The sequence below is a fragment of the Alligator mississippiensis genome, chromosome 7, assembly GCF_030867095.1.
Source record: "Alligator mississippiensis isolate rAllMis1 chromosome 7, rAllMis1, whole genome shotgun sequence".
Classification (NCBI taxonomy): Eukaryota; Metazoa; Chordata; order Crocodylia; family Alligatoridae; genus Alligator; species Alligator mississippiensis.
The window spans coordinates 60,838,208-60,852,185 of record NC_081830.1 but is presented as its reverse complement, the minus strand read 5'-3'; the positions used below and the strand labels follow the sequence as shown (position 1 = coordinate 60,852,185).

Genomic DNA, 13,978 nt, shown 5'->3' with positions numbered 1-13,978 from the left:
TATTTTACTGTTGTACTGTAAAGTGCTCTTGAACTCTCAAGAATCTCTCACTTGTGGGGGAAATCCCAGTTAAACACTAGTTAAAACCAAGTAACATTGCTGAAATAAGTGGAGCCACTCTAAATGTATGCAATGTAACTGGGAGCAAAGTGGTTTCCAGTCCCACATTTATTGCAGAAACTGCTTGATCCAGGACAGTCCTGGTGCTGATCTCTCAGCTTGTTTTCTAGTGATTAAATTTTGCTTAATCTTGTGCAGTCTGTCACCTAGCCAGTGGAATAAAAGGGCCACATGGCCTGATCTTGTTATTTTATTTAATTCACACCCTTTGAACCTAAGTTTTCAGTTACTAGACTAATGAAAATCATGTATTGCTGGTCTTCCTCCTGACTATATCTCGGGGCTTGTGCTAACAAGATAATTTATTAGGCTAAGCAGCTTCTAACTGCTCATAGATTATCTTTTGGGAGCTGCCTCCTTATCTTTGCTCCTGTATCATCAATTCAGATTTGCCGTAGCAAATTGTTGCTGGTTCAAACACAGCGGGACTTTAATGAGGCGGCTGCTGCACAGAGGCAGGTTCTTTTGACGTCAGTGGGCTATTGGATGAGAATATTGACATCATAGTGTCATCCCAGGATCTTGAAAAAACATGGGCGCACTCACTTCCAAACCCATTCTTTCGTCAGCAATAAGCTCTGCCCTGCTCAAGATAGACTTCTTGGGGCTCTAAATTGTACTTTTCACTTTAACTGTCTCACAAATTATTCAGGGGTCCCTTGATTGTCCTTTGCAGTGATAGTGTTATGGCTCCCTCTACATGTACAGGTAAAGGTGCAATGGGATCTAATGCACGATCCACACAGTTGTGCCTCCTGCCATACCACATGTGAATGGCAGAAGGCATGACTGTGGGATCACGCATTACATCCAGCCATGCCTTATTGCTAGTGTAGGGTTCTTGCCCTGTCTGTTGGCAAGAAGCAGGCTCCCATGGCTGGAAGCCCACTTTGTTGACAGGGCTCCCAGTCATGGGGACCATGTACAGATGAGACCAAGAGTCCCATGCCTGATGGGGTTCTCAGTCCTGACTGACATGTGTGTGGTGCAGCCAGGACTGAGAGTCCTGTCAGGTATGGGACTCTTGGTCCTGGCTGTGCCCCAAGGGCCACTGAGACAAAAAGCCCTGTCAGCTGTTGGATTTTGGTCTCCCAGCTGTGGGGGTATGCAGAATACCCCATGGCTGAAAGATCAAAAGGTTGGGGGATGACAGCAACTGTGGTCTCCCAACTCCTGCCTGGAGCACCCCCAGGCCCCTGTGGCTGAGAGACTACATTGGCTGTGATCTCCCAATCCAGGGGCATGTTGTGTCCCCCCAGCAGCTAGGAGATCACAGCAGCTGCAACTGGATAGAAACCAGCTTTAAAGTTTTTACACATTTTCAAGCAATAACTTTATAGTTGGTTGGACCTTTTTAAGGTTCAACTGGCTACATGGGCATGATAGTTAATTTGCCCATGTAGCCAGTCTAAAGTTATTGAACAACCAAAAAATTAATTGTGCAATAGATGTAGCATGTAGAGTGGGCCTACAAGTCCAAAATGTGAACCTAGCCATCTTTAATATATCCTCCCTTCTTTATACGCAGCGAGTGCTGTATAGCCATTCCAACGCATTCCATGTTGTTAGTGTATTCTCATCCAGTGCTACTGAACTGAGGCAAATGTATCCTGGGGCTGTTGGAGATTTGCTACACAAGCAAGAGGGAAGAAGCTACTAGTAAAGCTATCTTACTGAGAATTGGAAGATTGCTAGTCCAATGTGATAACAGTTTGTAGGAAGTAATGTGAAAGGCAAGAGAGCATATCCAAAAGCCACTTTTCTTTGCCCCAGTACAACCACATCTAAAAAGAATCCATACCTCCCTAAATCCTTTCTCTTTATTTTTGTTTATTTGTGCTCCACAATCAATACTATTAACATGTAATTGTAATAGATAAAACAATCAATCAAAAAGCAGCTAGAGAACTTAGATGTTCAGGCTCTAGGGGGCAAAATTTAGCTGATGAACCCATTGATTAGACAAGTATGACTCAGCTGTAAAGCCCCAAGTAACTGCAAGCTCTTTTTTGTGTTTTTGTTCACAAGTACCCTCAAAATGAACACTAATAAATTGCAGTACTGCTTTTTAGACTTCATTTTTAGATTTCCAGTGAATAGTAATCCGGGCCTAAATAATTAATTACCGTAGTCACCACAAGGTTTAGTGATCCCTATAAGGCTGTCTTCAGCCTATTTAGGGGCTCAAATGGGTTGTAAATAATATGTAAGCCTAATGGAAAAAGTTGAATATCACCAATCATGAACAGTAACCAATAGGTAATGGTGACCAGTGTTTTTCTGGTAACTTGAATCCTGCCAAACCTTCTACTAAAACCTAGTACCTAGATACTTTATTTGTAATTGTCCATGTATAAATATAGAATTTGTTGCCTGACAAAAATACAATAATCTAGCAGTTATTTTAATGGTATTTGTTGGTTTAACTGTTAATTAGAATTTTCCTATACTAAGAAGGATTCTTGAGACCTATAACCAGTAATGCAGTGAAAAAATTATCTAGCAAACAAAGTAATTTGTTACATTTTTTCAGTCCCTAGGTTTAAGTTAATACATCTAGCCATGGTCCTGATGAGAGGAACATCAAGAGCTATCTACATCTAGTAAACATAATATCTAAGATCAGTTTACAGCCTATTCAAATACTAAAGAAGATTTGGGAAATTTTTGCTGAAAATGAGTGAATGGGATGACCTCATGGGAAGCTGAGGCCAAAGTGGGAGCAAATTCAAAATACAGACTAAAGGTTTCTAAACAAAGTGATTAAGCATACACAGGCTTACGATGAGAGAGCAACAAAATGTAAATATTAAAAGAAAAATTAAGGGAAGTTTGGCTGTGAAAGGGACAAGGCAAGGTTTCGGGGTTCATGAAAGCATATATTCCCTTTTGTGCAGGGCAACACCCAGATTTATAATAGTGAAGGGAGTTTATGAAACAGGCTGAATGTGTTCATTCTAATAGACAACGTACTTCTTCCAAGAAAACATTACAGATTTCTTGTGCAATTCATGTCAATTTCCTCAGTTGACCCATTTTATTTTCATGTCTGGGGTTTCATCATTGTCATTCAAGCATTGCATGGAAAACTGGATATTTTCATGCTTAATATAAGGCAATACTTTCATTTCCACAAGGGGGAAACATGAATGGAGAACAAAGTTACTAGAAAATCCCATTTGTGTAGATCCCCAAATACCCTAGAGGTCTACCTGGTGAATTTGAAGAGAGGGGTTGGGAGGGATAAAATACCTGTGGGGTTGCTCAAGCAGAAATGGCATTGTAGTTCTGGAATCCCTCAGAGAAAAAATGCCGTGTACAGTGGTTGTTTCCATCTTACTTACCTACTCAAGTGCTCACTGCCTACTTGCTGAGCCCTGTTTAAAGCTGACAAGAAAGAGAGGTTGGCCTGGAAGAAAGGAGGCAACAGCCTATACTGATCCCTCTGCTCTCTATTTTTGTAGATTTAGGGTGCTGTTAATGCCAAGTTACTTGATTTTTGCCCCCTTACTTCCAGGCTTCCCACTGGAATGCAGCATGAGCCCCATGATATTAACCTATCTTAATTAAGTACTGTGGAGCAATATGTTAAAATAATAATGATATGCAGGCATGAAGTTTTGTTTAACCACATGTCTTATCACACAGTAAAAAGATAAGAAATGGCAACTATATTTCCTATAATTTATTAGATCTGTCAGACTAAAAATAAATATCTAAGATAAGATAATAGGCCTATTAATCTTACTTCTTCATTTATGGAATGGTTTACAATCCATTTATTTGCCAACACAATTTGTATAAAGGTTGAGAGTCTAGTTTTCCAGACTTTCTCTCAATACTGTTTCTAGGCAGATCTTTGCAGAAGTGAAACACATTCAACACCCTACAGTTATTGCCTTTTTATGTTTTTTCCCTTCCATATTTGCTGTCTCTTTTTAGCCGATGAAAAGTTTCAAGAAGAAACCCTAATTTATTTTGGTATGGTTCATGTGAATTTATTTAGGTTGTTGGAAACCAACAGAAATCTATTGACTGGTGGGATTTTGGATCAGGCACTTTCTGTGTAGACATCCCATCTAAAGATGATATGGATTGGTTGGTATTGTGCCTTGTTCTCAAAAGCTAAATTTTTTTTGGCTAAGAATATCTTTCCTTATTAAAGTCAGGTTTTGCATAAGTGGAATCTCTTTGAGATATTCCTGCTGTCTTTTTGTTGGGAGCTCCAATTTAGAAAGTATTTTCCCTTAATTAGAATATGAGGACAGTTGATCAGGTCACCTTTAAGTGGTGGTGAGATATATGGTTGCTTTGTGGTGGGAAATAATAGAACTCCCTCTGGGATCTTGTGACTGTTTTAAAATATGGGATAAATTTTACAATGGGATGACTAACATATGAAGTGAAATCAATGGATGAGTAGGCATACAGCTAGCATTTCTGAAGTACTATTTATTTTTTTATGTTGAACAATAATAAAAAAATCATTCTTTGAGCCAAAAGAAATTGGGTTTTTTATTATTATTAATAAAATTTTTAAAACCTTAGCAGGGATGATTGTACCTAATCTTCATTTTTATTTTATTCCTCCAGATTATAATATAGAACAGGGCAGTTAATATGAAAATTGTTCATCCAGAAAAAGAAAAAGTAACAGTGAAGAACAAGAAAAGTACATTAACCCTTTTCTACTGTCCATGTCTTGTGTCTTTAAGGTTTCTTTCTTTTTCTGTGTGTGTTTGAGTGTTAATACAAATGTTTTCCATGTAAAGCTGTGAAAAACATGTTGTATGTATGTGTCACTACATTTGGGCTTGACTTAAAAAATTAGGCAGAAGTTCACAAAAACTTCTAATGTGATCTTGTCAAAGGAGTTTGAGCATTTGCATTGTTTACCTATTTAAACTAAACTAGAACATGTTAATTAGGAAATATTTTGAAAAAATAAGACACAAAAAAACTGAGAATTGACTGTAGTTCCCTGGGGTTTTATAATTAAAATAGCTTGGTATGTAAAGTAACATAGAAAATGCAACAAAACCTTGAAATCCATTCCCATTAAGCTGCAAAATGTCCAAGAAGAAAGCATAAAGTTGGCCATTCACTTCATATGGGCTTCAGAATTATGACATTCATTTGGGAGCCTTCATAAATCTGTCATAATCTCCCAGCAAGATGGCCTACTTAATGCTATTGCCTTGGACTTCTGGCAGCTTTCAGGGAAGACAGAGGATCAAGATTTCTTTTGTTTTGTTTTGGGTTTTTTTGCTATGTCGCTTTTCTTGCCAACAATTGTAATGGCTAATATTCCACAGAATTGAAGTAATTTTATTATTTATGATGATTTTATTGCTTTCTTTTTTATTGTATGAAATGTTTATAACTTTTGCACAAAAAGTCCTTTTTAAAAAGAATAAATAATTCATGTACCAAATTGCCATTAGCAGACTCAAACAGCAGTCAGGCTAGGGTGTGCCTCTACATTTCAAATAAAACATTATTCCTTTCAAACACTAGAATATTTTCCCTTTTTCAGAATAACGTGTATTTGAATGTGGCTTTATTCAAGGACATCTGAAACTGAAGCACCATCTATCTGCTGCTAGTATGTAGCTATGATAGTTGGCAAAACAGACTGCCCAATGGGCCTGATACTGTCTCACTCCAGTCAATGGACTACTGACATTTTATTTTTAATACCAGATTTTCTCAAATACAACACATTCCTTTCCCCCCAAAAACAGCTGCTGAAAATAGGAGTGTGCAGTATATGCAGGAAATATGGTAAGAGCAGTTTCTGCCACTTGCTGCATGAAATAGAAAGTAATATCTGCAGTAATTCACAGGGAACAGAACAATTAACAGGCTCCACTTCCTGGCTGCTGCTGCTCTATTACTACAAGAAAAGAGCTTTTTTTCTTCATTTTGCCTTGTAAAAACAAGGCATGTGTTATTCTAGGGCATGTTGTATATTCTGGGGCATGAAAATAGATAATAATAAGTCCCAGACTTATGTTTCAGGGTCAGATCATTCTGCTCAATAATATCTGCAAAGCTAGGAGCAATTTACACAAGCTGTGGGTCTAGCCCAGAGAGCATAATGTTGCAATACAATGTATTGCAGCTGGATACAGTGTTACCTATTGAGAGTTCCCCATGTTGGGGTACAGAGGTAACTCTTTTGTAATGTTAGTTCAGTGCTCTAGCCAATTGCCTGCAGGGACTAGGAAAGAAGTGTTTCCCTTGAGTGCCTTATTGGTTTCTGTAGGGTGGATAGGGAGTGGGAGTTGTTTGCTTTCCTCTGAAATGTTAGATATTGGCCACAGCTAAGGCTGGGAGTTTTGACTGGGAAATACTGATGCTCCTAGTGATATTTAGAAATCTCACAGATTCCTGGCTTGATGGCCTTGCTGTTCTGCTCAAGATCAAAACAATTGTCAAATTTGGGGTCAGGAAAACATATCCCCCTCACCGTTCCCCCCCTCCCCCCCACCTCCCAGTCCGATTGTCAAGAACCAATGAAATATTTGCCTTCCTTTTTAGCATGGTGCATGGTCTTGTTCTTGGTATCCTCTGAATATACAGTATTAACCAATTCTCTGTAATTGCAATGGATGGGCACTGGCACTGACCTGGTCAGACACCCTTGCTTTTTTGTCTGCGACATACTGTAGAATGGTTTTGTAGTTATGGTGTATTAGGGTTTAGAGTGGATGATATTTAGGAGTATTTGGGTAAATGGTTGTCCATGAAAGCAGGGGACTGGGCTCTATGGCTCGAGAGGCCCCTTTTTATCCTATTTCCTATGCTTCTAAGAAGTGCTATGTAACTTAGATCTCTTTATGGCACAGCTTGAGGTCAAGCCTATCTTTATATTCTTGTATGATGGATATGAACCATGGATTCTTATGCATCTCCTACGCGTAATCCCTCTTGTAGGCAGAAGGAATTCACTGTCTCATAATATAAAAGATTAAAGTATTTTCAATAGATGGTTATTCAAAGTTTTCCAGATGTATAAGAAAATCTCTGAAGATAAACTGACCTAAATAGCAAAAGATGATATGTGCTTATGCTCCCCACAACATCAACATTTCAAGGAGCTACAAAGAGTTCCTACTTACCAGCTCATTGTGGTTCTTTGCCTGATCATAAGTATAAGAATAGGGAAACAGCAACATTTGGGAATAGGAGTGAATAGTTAAGTACGCCTTGATAGTCGAAAGATGTTTACGAATAAAATCAGCCAGAGCTTTGGTCTCCTTTTCAGACTCAGGTGCGCTGCCACAGTAAGTGTCATCACAAGGTCGTTTTGAGGCACCAACGGCTGCAAGGAGAAATTAATATTGCACTTAATTAAATGCAGTGATGTTGATGGGGTTTAGGTTGTAGCCGTGTTGGTCTAAGGATATAGGCAGACAAGGTTCCTTGGGTGAATTTGATATCTTTTATTAGACCAACCCAAATGGTTGGAGAATAGTTATTAAGCAAGCTTTCGGGTTCAAAAACCCTTCGTCAGGCTAAGGACGCTGCAGCAGTTGCTGCGTGTTCTTCCTGGATGGAATGATGGAGTGATGTTGATGGACCTTTGAAAAATTAGCTAAAACCACCAATGCCATCCTTTAGACTTTTTAGTCAGCTTTAATTTAGCCTTTTAGTACTTATATCACGTACACAAACAAAACATTTGTATGCTCAAATGCCATTGGGCAGTATAACACAGCATTTGGCAAATATTTTATTTGTACTGTATTTGAAGTGTTTCTACATGTGCTATTAATGCTATGAAGGCTTACTGCACAGTAAAGTACTACACAGTAAGCCTTCCCTGCTGGTTCTGCTCCCAATGAGCGGATCCACACGAGTACACATGTGTGTCTTGCAGAGTCTCAAAGCCCTTTGGGACCTTGCAAGAGGCACATGTGGGAATGCAAAATTAGGCCTTGGATATCCAGGGGTAAAAAAAAACCCATGGGGGAAAAAAGCAGGGCAGGGCAATGTTCTGGACTGTGCCCTGAGGCAACCGGAAGCTTGGTCCTCCACAGAGACGCTCTGTTAGCCTGCCAGAGCATCTTTATGGCTGGCCTTAACCCCGGTGCTGAAGCATGCTGCCTGCTGGTGCAGGGCAAGCAGCATGCCAGCAGGAAGCTGGACCTGGACTCCTACCGGTAAGTAGGGGGTGGGGAAGGGCTGGAGGAGCGGGGAGGGGACCATGGGAGGACCCCCGCTGGCCCCACCCACTGTCCCAGCCCCCTGGATCACTGCCCTGCCCAGCCCTATCCCCTGCCCGCTCCTTCAAGCCCCCCCAGTCACTGCCCCACCCGGCCCCAGCCCCTGCCTGCTCCCTCAAGCCTCCCTGATTGCTGCCTTGCCTGGCCTCATCCCCTGCTTGCTCCCCAAGCCCCCTCCCGCCATGATTGCTGCCTCGCCTGGCCCCATCCCCCGATCATTGCCCTGCCCAGCCCCAGCATCCCGGCAATTAAAGAAAAAAAAAGCACCAAGGAGCAGCTGCTGTTGGGGTTACTGGGGCCACATGGCAGATCCCCCCCACAGAGTGCAGGGCCCAGGTGACAGCTGCAGCCCCAGCCACACCCACGCGATGGGGTATTGGCAGTGCGAGTGCCAGGCAGCCGGGCCAAGCCCTGCTGCCCACCACTGCCCTGTGCTGTAAGGGAGGGCTCTGCCACAAGGCCCCAAAGCCCCCACAGCCCCTGCTACTGTGAGGTAAGTGTGAGGCTTTTTTTTTTCTTTAAAGTGCTGGGAGGCTGGGACCAGGGGGCAGCCATCAGTGGGGCTGGGGTGCAAGCAGGGGATGGGGCCAGGTAAGGCAGCTATTTTGGGGGTCTGGGGGAGTGTGCAGGGGGGTGGGGCTGGGTGGGGCAGCCATCGGGGGGCTGCAGGAGCTGGCAGGGGATGGGGCTAGGTGAGGCAGCAATCTGGGGGAATGGGGAAGCAAGCGGGGGTGGGGCATGTGGGCCATGCAGGGGATGGTGGTAGCCTCTGTGGGGGGGCTGTGGCCCCTGTGGGGGGCAGAAAAACATATAGGTATTTAGAATTCATTTTATTATGATGATAGAGGCTTCCAAATTGCTTTAACACTGTAGATATACCAATAAAACATTGCCCAACTGATCCCTGTCTCTCATTCTGTCTCTCTATATATAGTGGTTTTTTGTTTTAGTTGTGGAAGAATATGGATTTTGGGGTATTTTACAGAGTGATTTTGGTATTTTTTTATCAGGGATTTTTCAGTTTTCAAATAGGTAACACCGGAATTCCTGCTAGGGAGGCCAGTGGCAGGACCCAGGCAGAGGAGCCTGCTCAGAGCTGGCACCTTGGAGCCAGATGGAGGTGGCTGACCTCCTGGCCAATTGAGGCCAGGAGAACATGCTTTGACAGTTCAAAGCAGGCCACCACACTGGGAACATCTTCCGGGCAAAAGCTGCCCAGATGGCTGGGCAGGGGCACACATAGCAGTAGTACTGCACAAAGGCCAACCCTGCAGCCACAGCCCACCGGCGGTTGGCCCAGAGGGGCAGATGCCTCTACTGGCTGTGCAGTCCCCATCCAGGTCAGGCAGGTGCACAGCAGGTCACAGCCAGGCAGCACCCACTACTGCCAGACTGCTGCAGTGGGTAAAGGGTGCAGGGAACTCTCAGGGCTGCTTCAGCAGTCCAGCTGGCACAAGGGGTAGTGTCCCCAGGTACCAATTGGCTGGGCCCCGGAAGCTCCTGAGAGTAAGTAGCCCTGAGCTACTTGAGCAGCTTTTTGTACTGATGGGGCCTAGGGGTCTAGCTCCCCCTGGCTGCAGATCCAGGAGGAGCCAAGCAGGGTTATTTTGCCCCAAGGGGCACAATTTGCCCCATACCAAAGTGCATGTCAGGGCATGGGAGCTGACGGAAAAAGCTCTGGCTCAAATTTGCACCGCTTCTATTTGAGCTGCTGCAAATGCACGTGCTTGCATGTGTGGATGCACCCAATGGGAGCAGCCTAGAACAGGGCTGCTCCTACCCTGCTCTGATCCCGTGCAGCAGCCAGGGGGAGCTCCAGACCCCCTTGGGGTACTAGCCTCGGGGTTGGCAGGGAGCACGGGGGCCAGTTGTGATGTGCATGGGACCAGGAGAGCTCTGCTGGCTGCAGCAGAAGCTGTCTCTTGGCACTGTGTACATGGGAGGGGTCCATGAGGCCAGGAGACAGCTGCCACTGTAAAGCTTTCCCAGCCCCATGAACATGGGGACAAGAGCCATGTTTATCAGGGCTTTTCTGTACAGCTGGGGGCTGCCCAGGAGCTGTCCTGCTTCTGGGGCAACTCCCAGCGAGCCCCTGGCTGAAAAGCAGGGAGGTCCCTAGTCTCAGTGCTGTTTGGCTCTTGGCTCCTGAGTGGATTGTAGGAGTTCCCCATCCACTGGGACCCGTGGTGTTGGGGCTGACTAGGAGCAAATTTGCTTCTGGTCAATGTTTATACATGCACATTTACAGGTAATAACTAACTTCACAGTACTGTAGACTAATTTACTTTGCAGTAAATGGTGTGCATGGGTAAGCAGTGATGTTTTACTGTGCAGTAGATTAGTCTTGTGTAGACATGCCCTTAGAGGAAAGCCAGTATTTCATCATCATTTACTATAATGGATATATGAAAGCTTCAGTGCTTTATTAGATCCCTTGCCTTGCATGTCAGCTATATATAACAGGGCGCTTCCAGTAACATGGTTGAACTATGAAACTATAACTTTGTTTTGTTTCACATGCTATTTTTATATACATTTAGTGCTCAGAGAAGTGGCAAAAAAACAGATATGGGATTAACATCAGCAGTGTAAGCTACAATGTCAGACCAATTTTCCTTACTTGAGACCTGGAGAGACTAATTGTAGAAATGAGTGCTATGCATCTGCATGGATGCTGCTTCGTGATATGATACATGCCGTACCTTTCAATGTTAGCTTTCATCAAGTGCTAAGAACTACTTACTGCACCATCCGGCATCAAAATTCCTGTTGGGATCAGTACCAACGCAGCTGCTACCAGCATGTCTAGAACGTGTCTTTCTCCACATGCGGTTCTGCAATGGAATGATTATTGCATTTATTTGAATCCAAAATGAGGTGTTCCCCCCTCCCTGTTCAACACAGAGGCAGGGAGAGGAGGAACCCTTTGTTTTGGATTGGAGTACAAGATATGGAGACAGGCAGCTGCTGCAGTTCTGGCTCTGGTGCTAACCCAAACTCCAACCCCAACCCTGCCTTGGGGTCAGAGCTGCAGCTGCTTCTTGTGCTCCCCACCACCTCTACTTCTGTGCCACCTTCTCAGTGCCTCTGTCCCCACTCCCCTCCATTGCTGCTTACCCTCAGTTGTGGTTCTAGCCCTGCTTTTCCTTTGTGGCAGCAACAGCAACAGTGGCAACATCTCTGGCCCCAGCCCTGACTCTGACATAGTCCCAGTCCCAGACTTAGTCTTGGGGCTGGGGCTGCCACCACTGCAACCACTGCTCCCTGACTGGGTGTAGGTTGGAGCCAGAGCCCCAACTGGGGGTAAGCAGTGGGGCTGGGGGGAGGGGGAACAGGCAGTGTGAGGGCTGCAGGCATTGCAGAAGACAGGCATAGGGGGTAAGGGTAAGTGGCAGGGGGGTGGGCACCAGGCGGAGGCAAGCATCACAGGGGGCAGGCACAGGGAGGAGACAGGTACCGGGGTGAAGTGGTAGTGGGGCAGGCCACAGGGACCTGCTGGGGCGGACAAGTAAGGGAGGGAACAGGAGGCAAGGGGTTCTGCCTGCCTCCTGACTTCCTGCCTCCCTGCTGCTGCTTTCCCCCTGCAGGGGGGGAGGGGGTTAATGAATTTAAGACACTTCTCCAATAATTAGATTTCATATATGGAAAATTAGAATGAAATTATAAATTTTCCGTGTAGAAAATTTAATTATTTGGGGGTCATCTTAAATTTAGATTAACCTTGGATTCATGTAAATAGGGTAAATGCATGTAAATACTATGGGATAGTTATAGTATTAGGCCCAATCACTGAGATTCTTGTTCAGAAACAAGTGCATACATACCGTGGTCCAGGTGTAGACATAGCCATCAATATTAAGAACAGGAAGGACAAAGAAGTCAAGGTTGGTGAGAAGACGGGTCATAAGTTCGTCTTTTCCGTAAGTTTCAACCGCCTATGTAGGGATCAAAGAGGGAGCTGTTGCTTTCACAGAATCAGAATGACAGATACTTCTGAAACTTATTTGAAAGGCAAACACAGGTGTTAACTTTTGAAACTGGGGCAAAATCTTCCTACCTGCTAGGTTTAATGTGGGAGTTTTACAAATAGGCTGTGCTCAATCCAGTACCAAATGCAAAATTGCAAATATTTTCTTTTGAGGGTGCATGATACATTGAGAGCCTGGTTCAAAACCTATTGAAATCAATGGAAATCTTTCCACTAATTTCACTGAGCTTTGGCTCTGGCCCAAATGCTCAAGAAATGATGATGATGATGATGGTGATTTAATGCTGCAAAGTGACTGGTTGTGCTTCACAATCTGATGTGTGAAACAATAAAAAAATTGAGGTAGTTTTAAGTGCTGGAAGGAATAAGGAATAAATCCCAGATTAAATTAATTACAGCCATACTCTTGTAAACTACCATTATTCCTATACATAAAAATGGACCAAAGAAGAATCACTGATTCTCTGGCAATCCCCCAAATCAATATGCCGGTGGGCAGAGCTCTCTATCTACTACTACAGCTGCAATAGCATGGTAACATATGTGACTTGCAGAGACAAATTTCCTTATTTTTTCCCTCTGCATGCAGCAGATACCAAGACTCCAGCAGTAAACTTATATTTCCTGATTGTGGATATATGCCTGTGTAAAATGACTGTTAGAAAGGTATACGAAAGTTGTACTTGTAATCTGAAATTTTCAATTGTTTTACACAGATATTAAGACTACTGAATTGTACAACACTGGAAAATCAGACCTGTAGGCTTTTGATGGGTACATAAGTGTAGGTTAGATGTAGGATCTGCAAAGGCCTCTCTCTGTCTTTTGTATATTCTCTAAGAGTCTCCTCAACATTTCCCTTCCCTTTTTGTCTTTGGACTTTTGTTGTGTCCAGTACTACTATCAAATAAATAAATAAAGATGATCCTGTTAATGCATTTCTTTGTATCTTGAATCTTCTGTAGAAAGGCACCAGCTACCAACTAAATTCATGGATTGACTGTTTCAACTAATAAGAAAAATAGTTACTGTGACTTAAATTTAAAAGAATAATGGTAACACATGCTATTTGCACTACTGTTGGGAGTTAATGAGATCACATTCCCATCAACTTGACTCAGATGTCACTTTCAATTTCCACTGCTCCTTATGCATAACTGCAAGGATGTCTCACAGGGCAGGAAGATTAGGCTTGTCACCACTGTCTATGCCAGCATGATCCATTCAGGTACTTTGGTTTTCCTCTATCTGGATTTTAACTACCTGCTGCTGCTTCTGCTTTCAGAACTTTAAGAACAGGAACTTTTACTACATTTGAGAAAACAGTATCTGAAAACTGAGGTTGTCCTGCTGAATGTGATATTTCTTTCTTTCCACAGAAAAGACTATGTATACAGCGTTCCCCAGTTCCCCAGGCAATATAATGAGGAGGAGAATACAATATTATATTTCATTTAAAAATTAATTGTGAACCTCATTTTACCTGTGAACACATGTTAGAAGATGTTTTCCAGTTTCAGAAAATTGTTATTTTTATTAAATAAAACATATTGAATGTATAATGCTTTTGTTAAATATTCATATTTAGGGAAAAAGTCAATATCATGTATTGACTTTAAGTCATAACTCTAGGGGAGAA

General features: G+C 43.1%; 1 protein-coding gene across 2 annotated transcripts in view; it reads right to left on the bottom strand.

Moving 5' to 3' along the window:
• LOC102570215 (carboxypeptidase B) overlaps nucleotides 1-13,978 on the bottom strand; it is a 28,452-nt gene that overhangs the window by 3,222 nt on the left and 11,252 nt on the right. For both annotated transcript variants that reach the window (XM_006258046.3, XM_059731018.1), the window contains 3 exons: nucleotides 12,176-12,286; nucleotides 11,095-11,185; nucleotides 7,245-7,447 (listed from right to left, as the gene is read on the bottom strand). In XM_006258046.3, the coding sequence (XP_006258108.1) occupies nucleotides 7,245-7,447; nucleotides 11,095-11,185; nucleotides 12,176-12,286 (405 nt within the window). The remainder of the gene's footprint in view (nucleotides 1-7,244; nucleotides 7,448-11,094; nucleotides 11,186-12,175; nucleotides 12,287-13,978) is intronic.